General features: G+C 39.7%; 1 protein-coding gene across 1 annotated transcript in view; it reads right to left on the bottom strand.

The window, feature by feature from the left end:
* PPP2R2B (protein phosphatase 2 regulatory subunit Bbeta) overlaps window positions 1-9,567 on the bottom strand; it is a 256,846-nt gene extending 247,279 nt beyond the window's left edge. The window contains exon 1 of the mRNA XM_088133688.1: window positions 7,926-9,567. Within this exon, the coding sequence (XP_087989814.1) occupies window positions 7,926-8,004 (79 nt within the window). The 5' untranslated portion in view covers window positions 8,005-9,567. The remainder of the gene's footprint in view (window positions 1-7,925) is intronic.
* Window positions 9,568-19,169: the final 9,602 nt, after the last annotated feature.

Below are 19,169 nucleotides of genomic sequence, written 5' to 3'. Positions count from 1 at the left end.
TCCAATTCTTGCAGAGTTCAGTCTGAATATGTTTAAAATTAAAAAATCACCTCTTCCAACTTATCCCATCACAGTGGCCAACCAATTGGAAGAGGTCAATCTACATTCCAATACCAAAAAAAGAAGACTTAAGAGAGTGTGAAAACTATCGTACAATATCCTTAATTTTATGCGCTAGCAAAATAATGCTTAGGATCATCCAACGCAGATTAGAGTCCAATGTGGAAAAAGAGATGCCAGATGTTCAAGATGGCTTTAGAAAAGGCTAAGGAACACAAGACATTATTGCTGATGCCTGCTGGGTAATTGAGAAAGTCAAAGAATACCAAAAAGAAGTTAGTATGTGCTTCATCAAATACAGAAAAGCCTTTGATTGTGTCAATCACATCAAGCTGTAGAAAGTGCTCAGAAAAATGGGAATCCCAGAACATCTCACTGTCCTCATGAGAAATCTATATACAGATAAGCCACAGTACGGGCAGAACATACTGCCTCCAGATTGGCAAAGGAATGCGACAAGGTATAATGGAATGTGAGAATGACCTTGGAAGATGGTGGGGGGAGAGAGATGCTGCCTAGGGAATGATTAGATAAAAGAGGGAAGAGCCTATAACTGAGTAATGGAAAGAGAAAGAAACTTAGAAAGGACCTGCTCTAACTTATTAAGCGGTAAATAGGGATGACGGGAGAATTGTACTTTCAGACTTGCAAGATTTGTTAACGTAGCCTAACAATAAAGTAAAAGTAGCTCATCCGGTCGTGTTTCCTGTCCGGTTTACTTGGGAAGGCTGACATCAATAAATAAACAAATATTGCATATTAAAAAGGAATGGAGCTTTAATTACATTTGCATCCATCATCTTGACTTTTTTGAACCCTCTCCCCAAAGCACCCCTGGCATTATGGCTTACTAAGTTGTGTGAATTAGGCAGTACCATAGCTAAAATCACAAAGCCAGTTTCTTGCTATCTTGCTTCTTGACTGAATTATTATCCCAGATCTGTTGAATATAAAATGCCATCAGGAACGCCTTTCTGTTACATAAATAGTATATTTTTCCCTAGAGCTTTGTTGTATTTTTGAACTTAAATATGTTTTCCCTTTTTTTCTGGTTCTTCACTTACTCTTACAAACCTAGAAAAGCAACATGCACTTATTAAGGGCATTAGGAACTTTATAGAACTTCGACTATTTGAGAGTATTTACAACCAAGCAATTGAATACTTCATAGCTTGGAATGGGGTCGCATACATTGGCAATGCATTCCATGGTTACACTGTGCTATTCTAGCCCTTTCCAGGTGTGCCAGATGGAAATAATAAAAAGGCTATATAATAAAATTTAGTCATTGGCAGTTACTACAAGTGGAAGACAATGGAAAGCAAATTTATGAATACTGTATCCATCTGTCTATTCATTCAAGCAGCTGTTTGGCATTAGTTAGTCCAAGCATCATTTTACTGCTGAATATTCATATAACTCAGATTTTGTTCACACAGATATTTGTGTAAAGATCACTAAATATGAATGTTTCTGTACTGACAAGATTTTCCTGCATTAATGCAAGAAAAATATGCTTTTAAGTTCGTTATTGCCGCATTTGTTCAAAAGTACTCTCTCAATAACTAACATTTTCAAAAGTAAGAGGTAAAACATATCACAGAAGCAGCTGAAGCAAATGATAGATGAAATATCATATGGAGTTCTGGTTTAGACTTAACTCCCATGGATCTACCAAGGAGTCACTTACTGTAGCTGAAACCAGCACCATTTTACCATTAACCTTCACACAAATTAAGCAATACAAATCAATTATTTGACTAAACCAATTCTTCTACAGATAACAAGTTAAAACAGGACTGAACAATTTCAGGCCCTGGGTCACCTGTAGAAATTAGAAATTTTTCTATTTGTGTGAGGAAAGTCACTGGTTCCCTACCCAAAGTTGGCAGTTACGTAAAATATTCAACAACCTCTCAGCTTCAACGCCATCAAACACTGTACAAAGAGTCTGTTAAGTTGTATGAAGAAAATGACTGGGGTCTGAACCATAATTGGTGTAAGTGGCACTTTCATCATTACCCTGAATGCAAGCAGTTTCATATGACTTCGTTCTTATCTGTAATAAAGATTTGTATGTCACCCAATTATGTCTCTGAGACTTCTGCTGAATCCTAACCTATGAAAGGAGTTATGTTGTGTAAAGACAGAAGCTCTGTGGTTGCTGCTAAGGATTGGTCATATGGAGTCTGACAATTTGTTTTAATTTCCATATATAATTTTAGATTGATATCATTTTAATTAAGATGTTATTTTTAAATCTTTGTGAATACACTACAAGTATTGCAAATATGTTCCTTAAGCATCTTCTCCAATAAAAGTGAGATCCTAATCAGAAATGCTGTCAGACGAACGTACTGTATTTCAATGCCAGGAATTGTCCAGCAAAGTTTTAATACCATCTTCATTAAAGACTGGGTAGATCCATTAAAGATCAGATATACTTGGTGCCCCAAGGTGACCCAGCTGGCTTCGTGCCTAAGATGGGACTAGAACTCACAGTCTCCCAGTTTCCAGCCTGATGCCTTAACCACTACACCAAACTGGCTCTCCTTCATCTGTATTTCTATCTTCTAGGAAAACAAAATAAAATTAGTCTGCTGATAAAATCTATACACTAAAATCTATTTGGCAGGGTTATTAGTTTAGTCCCAGAACTGCATTTAATCTCATGAGTCATTCTGTTTACAGTACTTTTCATTTGTGCTTCTTTTTCCTTTTGTGTACATAAGAGATAGCTTCTGTGTGCTAGAAGAATTTGGAAGCTATTTTAAGCTACTATTACAACAACTCATAAAACTGCAAAGAAATCTATTACCAAATAAGTGTATATCTGAGTTTTGTCACTAAAACAGAGTTGAAACGAACCCATCAGCTGTGACATTTTGCGTACTACCCATTGATAACTGCAACTAAATCTGAGATTATCTCGTTGCCTCTTAGGTTTTTTTTTTTTAGTTAGGTAATTCAACAATATGGACTTGTAATCTTCTACAGACATTCCACTGCAATGAATACTGCAAGAGAATATCTATTATCTATGTATTTATTTTATTTATTTGTTAGATTTATACCCCACCTTCCTTCAAGGAGCTCAAAGCTATATAGATAACAGTCCCTCCTCCAATTTTCCCCCATAACACCCCCACTATGAGAAAAGTTGGGCTAGGAGAGAATGACTAGCCTGAAGTTACCCACTGAGTTTCCATGGATGTAGGTGGATTTGAATCTGGATCTTCAAGTCCCCTTAACTACTACACTACACTGGCTCTCTGTGTTCTCGCATAGTTTTAATGGATTGTGCCAGTAAGAAATATAAAACAATAAAATACAAAACATTTTTTTCCCAGAAATTTGGCAACCCACAATAGAATTCTATGACTTTACAACTATAATGCAAGGATCAGTAATGTAAGCAATAAGTTGTCATTATGTTCTTCAGGTCTACCTAAATGTGAGACTTCTGCTAAACTGCTGGAAAACTCTCTCTCCATGCAAGTATAACATTTGCACTGATTGTCTTAGGTCATAGTCTGGGGATGGAGGGAGTCATCGTCATATGATTCTAATTAAGTTTACACAGATTGATAAACAACAAAGCTATCTCTAGCAAAGAAATGCAACCATGTTACTTCATTATTTGGCCTGATATTACTTTATGATAATTGTAGTATCAGAAAGTCTTCCATTCTAATAAAGAAAAATACTGCACCTTCAAAACACATAAACATTTCAGAGTAATCTTATATACCCTTTCCTTTCACAGAATTACTCTGTACAGTCAAGGCTTCTGAGTTTGGAGAAAAGCCCACACTATTTTAGGCCTGGCATCAGGGCATTAAAGAAATACAGGCAAAATGGGCCCTTCCTCAGTACTGGATGATTCAGAGCACGGGGATGGAGGGGCAAGCCCAACATCATGAATTTTTGTTTTCCACCAAATAGATTGTGATGAGAAACATCTGCATCAGGCACAATCCACAATTATGTCACATATGACATGACATCATCATTCAAAGGATGCAATTACACAAATGATGCAATTATGTAGCTCGCATCATGACACAACTCATATCAAATCAGTCATCAGTCAAAATCATATAAAATTCATATTATTTGCAAAATGAGGTCAGGATATATATAATATCATTTGGCCCTGTATGGAAGAGGCCCTATATTCCTCCCGTGAGGAGAGGAACAAACTTATCCACGGTCTCTGCATGCAGCAAGGAAGTCTTTGGATGCAGCAAGGAAGTCTTTCAAAACTATCCTGCCTATTAATCTGAGACTAAGGCTTAGTATATCTATTTATTTATGCACTGATTTATATGCCGCCACCTCCTAGAATTCTAGGCTGCTGACAATGGGATACTGTAATTAAAACCATTATAAAATAACATTAAAATATTACAAGAAATAAAAATCCACTTGATTATATCAACAAGGTTCATAGTTGCACAATGCAATAATACAGTATTTATGGCTTCATATGCTGCATAAAGGCAGTCAACTGTGGTTTATTCAACAAACTTTATATAAACATAGCATAGCATAGGAACCCAATTAAAAATTTCTGCCCCAGGTCGACCAAGTGATGCTGTCAAGGTTCTTTCCCATTGTCTGGAGGTTTTCAGAGACTGGACAGAGAAGTATGGGCTTCAGGTCAACCCTGACAAGACTGTGGGTGTGGGTTTTGAGGCCTCCCAGATTGGGAGACTTTCCATCCTTAACTCTGAATGGGGTTGCACTCCCCTAGAAAGAGTCTGTATGTAATTTGGGGGTTCTCTTGGACTTATAGCTCCTGCTTGAGGAGCAAGCGGCAACCATGTCTAGGAAAGCCTTTGCTCAGTTCAACCTATGAGCCAATAGCATCCGTTTCTGGACTGGGAGACCCTTACTCACAATAACACAAATCTTAATAATCTCCCGCACCAATTACTGTAATGTGTTCTACATGGGGCTGCCCTTGAAGAACATTCAAAAGCTGCAACTGGTTCAGAATGCTGTGGTGCAGGCAGTTCTGGGTGTTTCTCTGTGAGATGCACTGGCTTCCAATGATCTTTCAGATCCAATTCAAGGTGCTGATTATCTTCTATAAAGCGCTACATGGCACAGAGCCAGGTTACGTGCGGGACTTCCTGTTTCAGATTGTTTGGCTCACCCTACCAGAGCTGACAGAGTGGCCATGCTCCTGGTCCCTTCCCTTAAGCAATGCCATCTTCTGGGGCTCAGGAGATGTGCCTTCTCTGCCACAGCACCTGCCCTGTGGACCAGCATTCCCCCGGAGATCTGGATGGCCCTATCCCTGTTGGCCTTTCATAAGACCTGTTTTTTCCCCTCAGGCATTTGGGCAAGGTGTGAAGTGAGATCTGTTGGTTTGTTTGTTGTTTCTTATCAATTATAAGACAATCATCTGATTGGACATCTGGCATATAATATATCAATTAACTGTTCTTGTAATTTCTTTTTTAATTAATTTTTGTTATTTTCTGGTTTTAAGTTAGGCATTCAGAATCACAGTACTGTAGTGATATGGGCGGGAATATACATTGTTGAAATAAACAAACAAACATTGGGCAATGGTTGGAACTCAGGAATGGGAAAAGAGTGCAACCCTAGAGATTACAGAAATAATTGACATTAATTAATGATTTGCTTCCCTCCTATAGTTTGTTGGTTGGATTAGGTTGAAGCTGCTTTTTTTTTTTTTTAGTTTTGACAGAGTTTATTATTTATTTATTTGTTTTAGTGCTGTTTGACTCCAGACCTGCTCTGGGAAGTTCACAGTATAAACAAGGAGATCAAAAGGTAATACATCCTGTTGCTTCCAATATCCGATTTAGAAGTGGCCATATTTTCCAGCTTCTGTCACTGTTATTTTAACATCACATGGAAAGAAATATCAATTAGCTTTAACCCTTCACAGGGATAACTGTTGAAAGTTAGTTGATTACCTTCCATTTTAAGGGATTCCTCCATGCCCACTCCCATAGCAGATCATAGCTTATGAATACCCATGTATGTATTGCTTTTGTTTTCTTTTAGTATATTTTCAGATCCGCCTTCAGGTGTCATTATCTGGCAATTCCTTTGCATTGATTTCAACATTATAAATTGTTTGGGGTTCTACTCTAGTAGATATGTAAGAAATGAATAATATGCAGCAATATCAGTATCAATGGTCCTTTCATTACGCCCACCTAATTATGTACCCTGCTGATGTGTTGAAGTGGATTGCAAATTACAAATTCCATTAGCCTGAAGATGTATGCTATTCCAGTATATCTGATCAGTATCAAGTGTGGAAAGACTGAAAGAACCACAGAAGCTAAAAGGCCAGGTCCCTCCTTGAGAAGTTTACAATCAAAATGATGACAAAATGAGACAAGAAAGGAGAAAGAAAATAGAAATAACAGCAAGTTAGGGTAAACTAAGAGAGTTAATTAAGACAAGCTTGGAAATCCTGTCACATACCAATCACATTTAAAAATTCATATTTTTAAAGCAAATGTATATGAAATTAGTATCTGTTGAAGAAAAGTTCAGTGATAGAAAAAGCCCAAGAATTATAGGATGCAGATTACTCATCATATAACAGATTATATCATTACAGAAATATTTTATTTGTACAAAGCATTCTCAGAAAATAAGAAACAAAGACAAAGGCAGGAAAGCATAATCCAAGCCTATTTCCTTATAGCAAATTTACCAAATTTGAATTATATCCCAAGTGAACCAATTTCAAGCACATTTTTTACTTGTTTTGACCATTATGAGAACAATTAGAACCCAATCTTATCTTCTTCTTCCATCTTCTAATTATAAGTTACCAAGCCAAAATAAAAGGGGGGTTGATCTCAAATACAAAGATTAATGACTACTTAGTGTTAGAATGTGCTCTGTGAGCAACTACAGCTTTACATTTTAATTAGTTAACTTGCAGCATCAGAGTCCTCTTTAAGCTTGTTTGATAAGCTCACTTGGCTTGTTGACATAGAAATTAACCCAACTCATACTTTGGAAACATTTCTATACCACTGTTCATTGATGGTAGATCTTGGATTTTGTATCAGGGCTATCACCAGAGGCCCCTCTCCCTGATAATCTTTTATAGTACGATGGAGTCACATTTCAGTGTTATTTTCAGTAAGCTTTTATGTTAACTCTTAGGCTGTGAATGAATGGTAATTCATAAAACAGCCTGATATTGCTCTTATACACATCATGCAGATCAGTACTGTACAGAATGAAAAACTTGCACAAGAAGGACAGGATGTTTGCCAACCCTTGAACCTTGTAAAGCTTACCTGTCACTCGTTACCATTTACAATCTTACTAAGAACTTACTGTATGCAGTGGCTGATCTCACAACCACCAGGGCAGAGATCTAAAAAACAGATTCCTAGGGATGAGGAAGGGAGTGAAAGCAACCAACGGTGTAAAAACAGGTTTTCCACGAACCGAGCGGGATTGCGTCCACGGGAGGGCAAGTCTTACGCTCCCTTCTCCTCGTTCCTTCTCCGGGCAAAACATAAACGAGGCAGCCCGTGAAACTTAAGGGCAACCTTTGTACACGACTGTCTAGCAGCATCCAATGCCGGAAGACCTCCCTCAAACGGTAGTATCATGCACCATTCACCTTGATGAACGGTGACTCTCCCGTAAGGGCGGATTTTCCACAAGGCCACGGCGATTCCCGAAATCTTATCGCGGCACCCCCCCCCCCCGCCCCGGGTCGCGCACCGGCTGCAAAAGGCGACCTCAGCAGAGACTGCGCTCTCCTCCCACTTCTCTCTGCCCTCCCCTCGGCTCTGCGCCGTACCGCGCGTCCCACCCATCCTGCCCTTCTCCTTTCCGCTCTGTACCTTCTGTGTAGCAGCTGGAAGAGAGGATGGTGTTCGGAGGTCTGAAGAGGTAAGGCAGGTAACGAGAAAAGCATTTCATCTTCCAGCGAAAAATATATATATATATACAAAAATAAGGGGTAAACAATCCTCTCAGTCCATGGAGAATTCTCCGGCTGGGCAGGCAGGCTACATGATGGATGCATTACGGAGTCCCGCCAATTGCTGAGCGAGCTAAGTCACCACCTCTGTAGCCGGACCCCATTTTGCCATCAGCCCCAGCAAGAACCGCCTCGCATTTCTGCAGGCGTCCAGCGCCAACTCTGAAGCCCCCTAGCAAGCAGGGCGAGGCTCCTCATTGGCTAAAGCTCCTCCGAGCAGGATTTGCTGACTAAGTCCCTCCCGCTGGTAAACACACAGGATGAATGAGGGACTGCGTGTGATAATCCTGGAAAGCTCTCGGTGGGAAGGTCGGCTCACTGCGCGGGCGTGAAAGATCCTTGGAAATTGCAACTGCAAGTTTCAGCGCGCTGATGCTGGAGCGAGGCGCGCGCACCTCAGCCAGGCTTACTTCTAAGTAACATCAAGGTTAGCATTGCATATAAAGGGGAAACTGCCCGCATTGTCAGCTGAACTGGCGTGACAACCTCGGCCATGAAGCTGAAAAGAGGAAAACCCCTCTGCATTTGAGGAATTTCATGTGAAAAGAAAATCGACGCCGATTATTGTATGTTTAAATTTTTGTTATTTTGGGGTTATTTTTTTTTCCCGCGGTGAATTTGTTATGGCAGGCAAGGGAGAGATGCCTTTCAGACTAAAAAATGCCAACATTCATCTGTGCAAGACTACTGAGAAAAATAGCTGAGTGCAGTTAGTTCAGCTGAGCTTGTTCCCAAGAACATGTGCGCTGGGGAGCAGTTATTTAGCACAATCCTTGCAATATTGACTTAGTTTTTCCCCTTTGCACCAAAATACAACATACGTTGGGAACATCTTTTCTGCTGTATCCCCTATTTCCTTCACCTTATCCGCAGCTCATTAATGAGACAGGGTTAACTCATCCTTAGCTGTACCAGTGTTAAAGTAATGTTTCTCCCCATAAGGTGATAGCGTCCAAGGACAGTCATACCATATGTTTGCCACCCATTTCATCAGCTGACCAGTAGTGGCTGGGTTTGGAGAACCACTTCAGGATGATGCAAGCACCTCTCCTTGGGTCTGGGGTCAGCTGTTTTTCTGCTGTCTCCCTAAAAACCTGGTAATGGTGGCTCTGTGCTAGTGGACTGTCAAAATTAGCAACAGTGCTAGAGTGCTCATAGCCATATGGGGAGTCCTTTAACTTTATAGCCTTTACCAGTTTACAGGAGGCTCAAATAGTGAAACACTGGAATGATGGGAGCAACAGTCCCTCTTTGCATTGCTTCCCAAACAATGTGGAAGAGTCTGCAAGTCAGCATTTGTTGTCTATATAAAGAAAGGACGGGAAGTGAGAAAAATCTTTGTGACTAATCTCCATTTTGATTCTGATCTGGTTTTCATTTACCTCAGTCACAACACACAGGTAGTCCTTGTTTAGCAACCACAGTTGGGACTGACAGCTTGATTGTTAAGCAAGCAGTTGCTAAGTGAAACCGCAACTGTGATGATGATCTTACTTCAGCTATCCTTTACGACCTGCAAAGATCGTAAATGTAAAAGTTACTTTTTCATCACCGTCACAACTGCAAAAGGTCACTAAATGAAGCAGTCGTTAAATGAGTACAAGTAGTCCTCAGGTTACAACAGAAATTGGGACTGGAATTGCTGTCACTAAGTGATGCAGTTATAAAGCGCAAAGTCACGTGACTGCATTGCTTAGCCACAACAATCCTAGCAGTCCTGGTTGTTGTCATAACCCCAACAGTGTGGGTCATTAAGCGGGAAGCGGTGGGAGTCCCAGATAAGAAGTGTAGGGGTGCTGTGGGGGAGGTGCAGAAGGCCCTGGGAGGGCCAGCACAGGCCACATGTTAGTTGGGAGAGGCCGGGGGAGGGGTTAGAAAGCCCAGTGCAGGCTACGCATGAGTGCAGGAAGGCCAGGGGATACATGGCGCAGCACAAGCAGAGGAAGGTCGGAGGTGGATGGTGCGGTGGAGTGTGAGTGTAGGAAGGTTGGGGGATGGATGGCGCAGCAGGGCACAAGCACAGGAAGGCCAGGAGATTTAACCAGAGCAACTTGCAATCTTCCCTGCTAGTTTCCCCATTGAGTTTGCCTGTGGGAAGCTGGCAAGGAAGGCTACAAATGGTGATCATGTGACCGTGTGACACTGCAACTGTTGTAAGTGTAAGCCAGTTGACAGCACCCAAATCACGATCACATGACCATGGGGGCACTGCAACGGCCAGAACTTCGAGGACTGATTGAAAGTACCACTTGTTCAGCGCTGCTGCAACTTCAAACAGTCACTGAACGAGAGGTCAGTAAGCGAGGACTACCTGTACCTGTAATGGCACAGGAAGGAGTCTAGTGATGACAGACACGCTCCATACTTACTGTTCTACCATACTGTGACTGGCAAGAGATTTTTCTCCCAAACTGGTGATGCACAGAAGAGAGGACAGCTAATCCAGGGGAATAAGCCAATCACTTTGCTTATCACATAATGCACCCACAAAATCAGAACAGCAGTATATGGCAATGAGTCAGAACAGGAGAGGGGTATAGGTATCAGCAATGCGGGCAGCAAATTTCATGCTGTATGGTTTTCTGCTGATGTAAGGATGGGTTTGTAGCACTTCTACTCAGTAGAGAAGAAAAGGACTGAGAAATAAATTGTTCTGTATCACTAAGCATTACACCCAGGAAAATGCCATAGAGTTATGGGATTATAGTGCAATCTTCTATCCATATTTATTTATTTTATTCAATTTCTATGGCTGTCCATTTCACTATGACGACTCTGGGCAGCTAGCAGCAGTTAAAAACATAAACAACAGCAAGGTAAAATACATACCTGGCAGCCAAGGCAAAAACCAATCAAACAGCAATTAAAATAACCATCTCACAGGCTTTGGCAATCTGACCCCCTTGTCCAGGGCCTAGTGAAAGGCCAGCAGAGTTGGGTCCATCTAATCTCTGGAGGCGCCTCCAAAGGGCAGGCGCCAGAACAGAAAAGGCTCACCTCCTGAGTCCTGCCAGATGATACCCCTTTATTGATGGGAGCCTTAACGTGGCTCCTAATGTGGGCCAGGTAGAAACAGTGAGGGAGAGGCAGTCCCACAAATAACTTGGCCCCATGCCATGAAAGGCTTCATAAGTGACTACCAGTGCTTTGAACTGCACCCAAGAAGCCAACTGGTAACTAACTCAGTTATTTACTCTTTGTTATGATTGCAGTCTTCTAACACAATCCTGTTTACATCTGTATAGAAGCATAGGTGGAATCATTACCTCACATCCATACAGCATGCTAAATTTTGTGACATGCATAATAGTCCTATTAAAAAGAAGGAAAACAAAAAAGACAGAAAAAATAAGAAGCAAATTATTTCCTAAGAATTTACACCTTTTTCACTGTTAGAGAAATTAATATCATTTGGATTATGAGCCAGATACAGTAAAAGCTTTTTCTTAATTTAAGAGTGTTTGATGTAGTTCTGATTCTCAGAAAAAAATCTGCATTCAAGTGCTAATTGATTTATCTTTGAAGTTAATTATTTTTTGGCACCATGGTGATGTAAAAAGGAGAACTGCCATCCTCATGAGCTGCTGTCCTTGTATAGGTAGTCCTTGGGTTATGATCATTTGTTCAGTGACCATTCAAAGTTATGACGGTGCTGAATGAATGGTACTTATGATAGGTTCTTGTAGTTTTGGCTGTTGCAGTGTCCCCACGGTCATGTGATCACAATCTGGGCACCAGGCTTGTGATTATGACATCGCAGCAAGCCACGGTCACGTGATTATGATTTCTGACATTTCTTGCTGGCTTCCCACAAGCAAAGTCAATGGGGAAGCCAACAGGAAGTCAGAAGTTACAATCACATGAGGTCCTCATTTAATGACAGCAACTGGAACTGCCGGAATTGCTATCGCTAAGCGATGCAGTCATGTGACATCACACTTTATGACCACATTGCTTGGCGATGGAAATGCTGGTCCCAATTGCTGACATAACCTGAGGACTACCTATACAGTTTCTTTCCTAAAGCTATATGACATGCATGTTAATTATTTTCATGAAAATGTCATATGTGGCATTCATTTCCTTTTTGGAAAGAATAGGATACGTTGACAGTTTTGGGGGTTATTTAATGCAATCTGCCATGTGACAAACTCCCAAAGTATTTCAATGAACAGTAAATCTTTCAGTGATTAAAAGAACAATTGTGCCAATGAGCTAAGCATTTTTTAAAATTTACATTCTATATTTCACACTGAATATTTGGATTAGTTTATATAAATTTGTGAGAAACTGTTCAATAAGTTAAATTGAACTTCTTCTGCTTCTCCTTTTAGTATTTTGTCTTAGAAATCGACCTTGTATTTTACATTTATTTTTATTTTCTTTTTCTATACTATCATAAGACTAATCAGTCAATTATCTATCTATCTGTCTGTCCGTCCATCCTTTTAGTATTATTCACAACTTTCCTGACATCAGTTTAATCTTTGTTTAGCATCGTCAGCTTTAAATTTTGTACAGTTTTTGATCAGCCGGTTAATACTAAAAATAAACTTCCCTAAGTTGTTATTTATGCTATTGTTTAGCACTTGCTGGACTTCCAAAGTTGACCTGTACTGGTACAGCTGCTAATAGACACATTGAACCTTTGTGCATGCAGTATTACTAGTAATGGACATCTTTTTTATTGTATCACAAGCCAAAGTCATTGGGTTTGAGAAGATTTTGCTGAGTTATATATTAGATAGCAGAGACTAATATGATGGCATTCCAGGGGATGGAAACAAAGAGCCATTCTGCCCACTCTGCCCATGTACTGACATATGCAGTAGGTTTGGGTTTTATTTTTGGTCCACTCAGTAATAAATTTATTGATTTAAATTGGTTCTCTTAAGCATTACCTAAATATTCTCAATCCCTTTGGAACTATATGTAATAGATAATTCCTATCTTTCCCTGGCAGTAAATTTTAAAACCATATTCTGAGACAGAAGTCACAATCAATATCTTTTCTGTAAATTGTTTAGGTTGAAATTTTAGTTTGCAAACTCTGAAAGCAATTAGAGAGCACAGTGAAGGGGGAAAAAAGGCCACCCAAAATATTCAGGCCTGATTTTAGTACCTACATTGCTGGGGGGGGGGGGAATATTTTAAGAGAATATAACTCTTATAATCTTTTTACACACAATTACTTTTTCCCATTGGCACATCACATATTAATTGCCATTGTTCATGAAATAAATTAAACAAGCATCAAACTTTGATTTGTTCACTCCATCTTCATTATATATACCTCTGACACTGGATGGAATGCAAGATAAATCCATCTGGAATGAAAGGTTTTTGAATGGATTATGCAACTGTTGGCCTTGGTTATTCTCTTTTCCTTTGCTGGGTGTTGTTGTGTTTTTTATTTTTAGTTCCATTATTTGTGCTTCTATCCAATTGTAAGCCACCCAGAGTCCCTTTTGCGAATTAGACAGCTATACAAATCAAACAAACAAAAAATAATCAGAATATTAAGTAGTGAAAATATGCAAAAATTCAAAGGGGGTAACTACCTTGCCACAGACCTGTTCCCAGCTTTATTCCTATTAGGGCAGGTATTGAACTGCAGGTATAGATGCAGTAATAAGCCAAATCCCCAAGGGACAAAAACACAAGATTGGTACCTTATGGGTCTGGGAATTGGGTAGGCCTCTAACTCTGAAGCAACAAGGACACAATTTTGTGGGACTGTTGCCTCTTAATGTCTACGCAGCATTGTGGCCCAAAGTCTATTCAGTCAATTTTTATCTAGCACTGCAGCTGTAGTTCTTCCTAGATAGGGACGTGCTGGCTGTAGTAATCTCTCATTTGGACAATGGCAACACATTGCATGTAAGCTTGCCCTTAAAGATAATCTGGAAACTGCAACTCATAAGGTATGCAGCAAGAAGACTTACATGGAACATTCTTCAGAGACCATGTAGTATCAGCCCTAGCAAAACTGCCCTGCATTATTGATTAGGCTTCAAGGTTTTTGTAATAACGTTTAAGGCTGTTAACGATGTATGATTTTGATACATGAGGAAGTGCCTCACCAGTATGCATGCACCCAGTCATTAAGATCTGCAGGAGAGAGCTTCCCCAGTATCAACTAGCTGGGTGAGTTGCATTATGCAGGAACATGGGAGAAGGCCCTCTCTGATGTACCTTCCTATCTTTTGGAAAGCCTTTTCTCCTTGAGGCCAGGAGATGCTGTCAACATTTCTATCTTTTGGGGTATGGTATTTACCCTCTCATTTAGATTGTGGCCCCATGGCCTTTCCAACCATCTTTTAAATGCCTCTCTGTTAGTGTTGCAGTAATTCTTATTGGCTTTGAATTAATTTATCATTTAATTTACTTGCTTTAATGTTTTATCACGATTCCTGGCAATCAGAAAAATGTCATAAAAGAAAAGATATAGATGTGGCATACCTATATTCAGTAGATCACAGGTTCATAAAAATCACTTTTGATTTAGTTTTATAGGTTGGAGAAATCACTAGAGAATAATATTACTAGGATTAATTTATATGTATATAAACACATTCCTTTTTTAAAATATGCAAATGAAATAATTTAACCATGTGAACAGTAAATAGTGTATATGGGTTTTTGTTTGGGGGGCGCGGGCTTTGAGTTGATTCCTGGTGACTGCCTGGACAAGCCCTTGCAGTTTTTTGGCAACATTTTTCAGCTGGCTTCATGTATAAGGCACAACTAGATCTCATGGTATCCAGGTTTCTGCTCTGGTGCCTTAACCACTATACCCAACTGCTCTTTTCTGTTATCAGTACATTGATTATAACTTAAGACCATCCTAAAAGAGACTAGCACATGAAAAACAAAGCTTTTCTATACGTATTTGGTTACTTACATTCAGAGGGGGACATTTCTGTTATCTGGACTGTACCCTGAGATCTGCAACCTAGCATCATTATTTATAAGTGTTAATCAACCAACTAAGAGTTCAGCTTTGCTTCTTGAGTGCCAATGACCTTTCACTCACCTGGAAGTAAATGGCTTTAAATCATTATATGGAGGTGCATTATTATACACAAAAGTTTTTTTTTTTTTTACACATTTTGTAAAGCTTTTCAAAACACCCACTAGGACTTCTCTGCTTCTTATTCCTCAGAATTTCAAGCCTTCCAGGATTTTCTTCTTTATAGTTTATATACCACCTTGAAAGGACTTAAAGCACAGAAAAGCAAGTTATTGTGTTGATGATAATGGAACTTATCCTACAGTTAATACTGTCCTATGATTATTACTATTATCCTACATAATACAAATGATGGTGTCCCTTGGAATCAAGCTAACCTGCGATCCTCAGTTCTGATTTCTCAAGGCTCTTCTGCTCCCAAATATAATTCTCAAGGCTATTCAGATTCTAAATATAATCAGTGTTATTATCAATATAAATAAACTTAGGAGGCCAGTGGAAATACAGCAGTGTTACATGCAATATTCTCAAAAGTTCAGAAAATATAACTATAAAAATATGATACAGTTTTCTGATCTCTTCAGAATCTTAAAAAATGACAGAAGCAAAGTCCCATGATTCTAGGACTTCCTCAACAACTGGTCATTAGAAGCAGTGTCCATAAGTCTGTACCAGGCCTTTGGCGAGGATGACTGATGCTCCTTTCTTCTTTTTCCCTGTTCCCCTCTGGGTTTGTTTTCTTTGCCATTCTTGTCTTTTGTCTTGTGCTGTTTTTGTGTTTTGATACTGTTCTCTGTTTTTAAATGTTTTTAACAATTGCAAACTGCCCAGTGTTGCTGGGTAATGATATGTGGGAAGGACCTTGGGAGACAGGAGGGAGAGCCGCAGACCGGACAACCGGCACGTAAAAGATGTCTCAGCCCACAGAAGAGGGGAGGGCGTGGGAAATGTTTCAGACAGGACCCTCCCTAGTTTTCCAGAGACTAAAAGGAAAGGAGGGGAGAAATACTTTCAGTCTTGCAAGATTCTGTTAATGTGACCTTGTAATAAAGATAGAGCTAGTGCTCCTGGTCGTACTTCTTGTCTGGACTACCTCACAGGGATAACGTGCTGGGAGTCAGGTGGCAAATAAATTTTAAAAATTGTTGGTGTTACAAAGCAGGTTTTCCTGAAAATAGCCCTACTTTGCTCCCTGTCTTTATTACCTGTGGACTGAAGCCTGAATTCTGTTTTACTCAGTATCAGACACAGAAAACAGCAAGATGCAGGAATTCATAAGGGAGGAAGAATTAAAAACTACTTATTAGTTAATGGATTAATTAACTGAACTAAAAATCCCAAATTACTTAGAATGTTTTACCACATTATGGAATCTGACTGATATATATATATAGATATATAGTTTGGAACAGATATTTTGTTGGTTGTTAAGAAAGGTAAAAAGTTGCATAATGTTATGCTCAGGGCTATTTCCCATATCTGTTATCAGCAGAAATGATATTAGGTTAAAAGGTAATGGTAACTCAGTTTCATTTATTCCACAAAATGTTATCAAATCAGCTAGACAAATAAAATAAAATTAAGAAGTGTACAGCCTGACATTTGAGCACTTTTTAAAAAGACTTTGCTTTTTGTGTATCAAGGGCTTTCCTTTTCTCATATCAAAATTCAATAAAATGTATGCAGCACAACATTTTACATGGTCTTCGTGAGGAAACAGAAGCAAATTATTCAGTTCTGTCCTCTCCAAAAACAGAGCGGGGGAGGAATTCTGCCTTGATGATTAATGCACTGAATCACGATTCTGCATAAAAGCTGTGAAAGCAGAAAGGTTTGTGGTATTCACATTTTAGACCTTTAAAAAGTCCTAAAAGATCATCACATTTGTGCTGTTTGCAGGTTAAACCATCAACCTCTGAATAGAAATAAAACCATGGTTGCATAAAGAATTAACGCAAGAAAAATGTCTTTGCTGATTCCAAGAACGAGAAAAAATAAACCCACCTTCTATGACCCCTGTGTCAGTAGTTCCTTTCACTTGACTGAAGCACCACAATATATCTTGCATGAGGTTCTCGAGTCCTGCAATTAGGCAAGTTTGCCCATTAAAAAAAAAATAAAAATCAGCAGGCTGCTCTGAATTCTTATTTTGTAAAACAGTAACACATGGTCGATCTAAATGAACAATAACTGCTTGGCTCTGAAGAGAATTCAAGTTGTTTACTCACCTGGAATCATCCTGCAATGCAAAGAGATAACTTAGCCCCTGGGAAAAGTGGCAACATTATGTCCACGCTGTGAATTGCTTCTCTGTCTGTGTTCTGTGAGGCTATTTCAGAAACGGTGCAATGGGAGTCAGCTCCAACGGCGGCCCTGGCACTGGCAGCGAGGAGTCAGAAGGCCAGCAGCCACATCCTTATCACAGCATCTCTTCATCAGAAGACTCACGCATACACCATCACATCTGTTTTGGTGTATCAGCATTCTTAAAAGGGCAACAAAATATCATTCTGTACTGAATTCATAACTGAATTATTTTCATAAAATTAAAATGAGTTAAAGGATCTGTCCCCTCATTCTCTTCTTTGTTCCTCTTTTTCTCTCACTCTCTTCTCCCACCTATTGTCACACGTATGGGGCTTTCCTTGTTTATTTTTATTTTCAGACATATCTGCATAACTTCAGCTAATCAGGACCTCAAGCTAGATAGTGTTACCTCGTGAAGTGTAATATACAAATGCTGAAATATAAAAAGAGTGAAATCTCAACTTTACATAGTGGCAGAAAAGAGTAGAGGCACTATCATGCCCTTGACCCCTCGTTAACCCAGCAAAATAATCAGGGATCTATCTGAACCAAAATGCAATGAAAGCATTTTGGGCTCCACACTTACTAGTCTTATCTCCCCATTCTTTTTGGAAGTGTTTTTGCTTCATCTGCTTCCAACAATGGTAAGCAGCACTGGTGAATTTGAAGAGCGAGGAGCTGTGTCCAAAAGCCCTAGGCAGGTAGCACCACTCTGTTTAGAAAAGATGCCCTAGCAATTACTGGAACCATAATGCAAAGGCAAGAGAATTGGAAAAGATTCTGATGCTTGGAAAAAAATTGAAGGCAGTAGAAAAGGAACCCGACAAAAGGCAAGGTGACCAGATACTACAATTGATGGCACAAGCAGTTACAGGTAGTCCTCAACTTACGACAACAATGGGGACTGAAAGTTCCATCACTAAGCAATGCAGTCCTTAAGTGAATTGCACCCAATTATACAATCTTTTTTGCAACGGTCGTTAAGTGAATCTGGCTTCCCTCCATTGACTTTGCTTGTTGGAAGCCCCTTGGGAATGTTGCAAATGGTGATCACGTGACCATGGGACACTGCAACTGTTGTAAATACATGCTGGTTCCCAAGCACCTGAATTTTGATCACATGAACATGGGGATGCTCTGACGGTCATAAGTATGAGGACTGGTCATAAATCACTTTTTTCAGTGCCATTGTAACTTTGAACAGTTGTTAAACGAATGGTTGTAAATCAAGGACTACCTGTACTGTCAAACAATCTTAGTCAAAAAATGTCCATCAGGATATGAAAAGTTGGAAGCAACTGAATGACCACACAAAATGAAGCAATCATTATGGATCTTATTTGTTGTCCAGAGGATATACTATTAGGGAAAAAACAGATGAACCAGCATGTGGTGTCCATTTATGGGGATGCATGTTATTTATTTTATCCTCATATATCCCCTATCCATGGCACAAACATGACCCAGTAACTCTTTTTATATAACATGGCCTCATGATGTTGCCTTCATCTAATCCCTAGCCCATTACTAGAGACAACTTAGAATCATTTTTAGCTATTCCTATAGTACATTTTGTCCTCTCCCAAACAATTTTTTTGTTGTGGACGTTACCTAGGATGCTTCACCAACAGTGTGATTCATAATGCACTCAGCAGCTGGGATCTGCCCAGCTCCCATTGGACAGTTTAGACTGTCCTCCCCTCTGGCTACTGCTTTGCAAGGCTACTTACTCTCTTTTTGGAAGGGGTGAGAGTCCAGTTCTTTCAGCCAGTACCTATCCAGTCTCCAAGTTGATCCCCTGGTTTATCCAAACAATAGCTGCCC

This window comes from Python bivittatus, unplaced genomic scaffold (assembly GCF_059951505.1).
Source record: "Python bivittatus isolate LINGU-HERP-01145 unplaced genomic scaffold, Pbiv_v1 ctg000080_np1212, whole genome shotgun sequence".
NCBI lineage: Eukaryota > Metazoa > Chordata > Lepidosauria > Squamata > Pythonidae > Python > Python bivittatus.
This window is presented reverse-complemented; position numbering and strand designations above follow the sequence as displayed.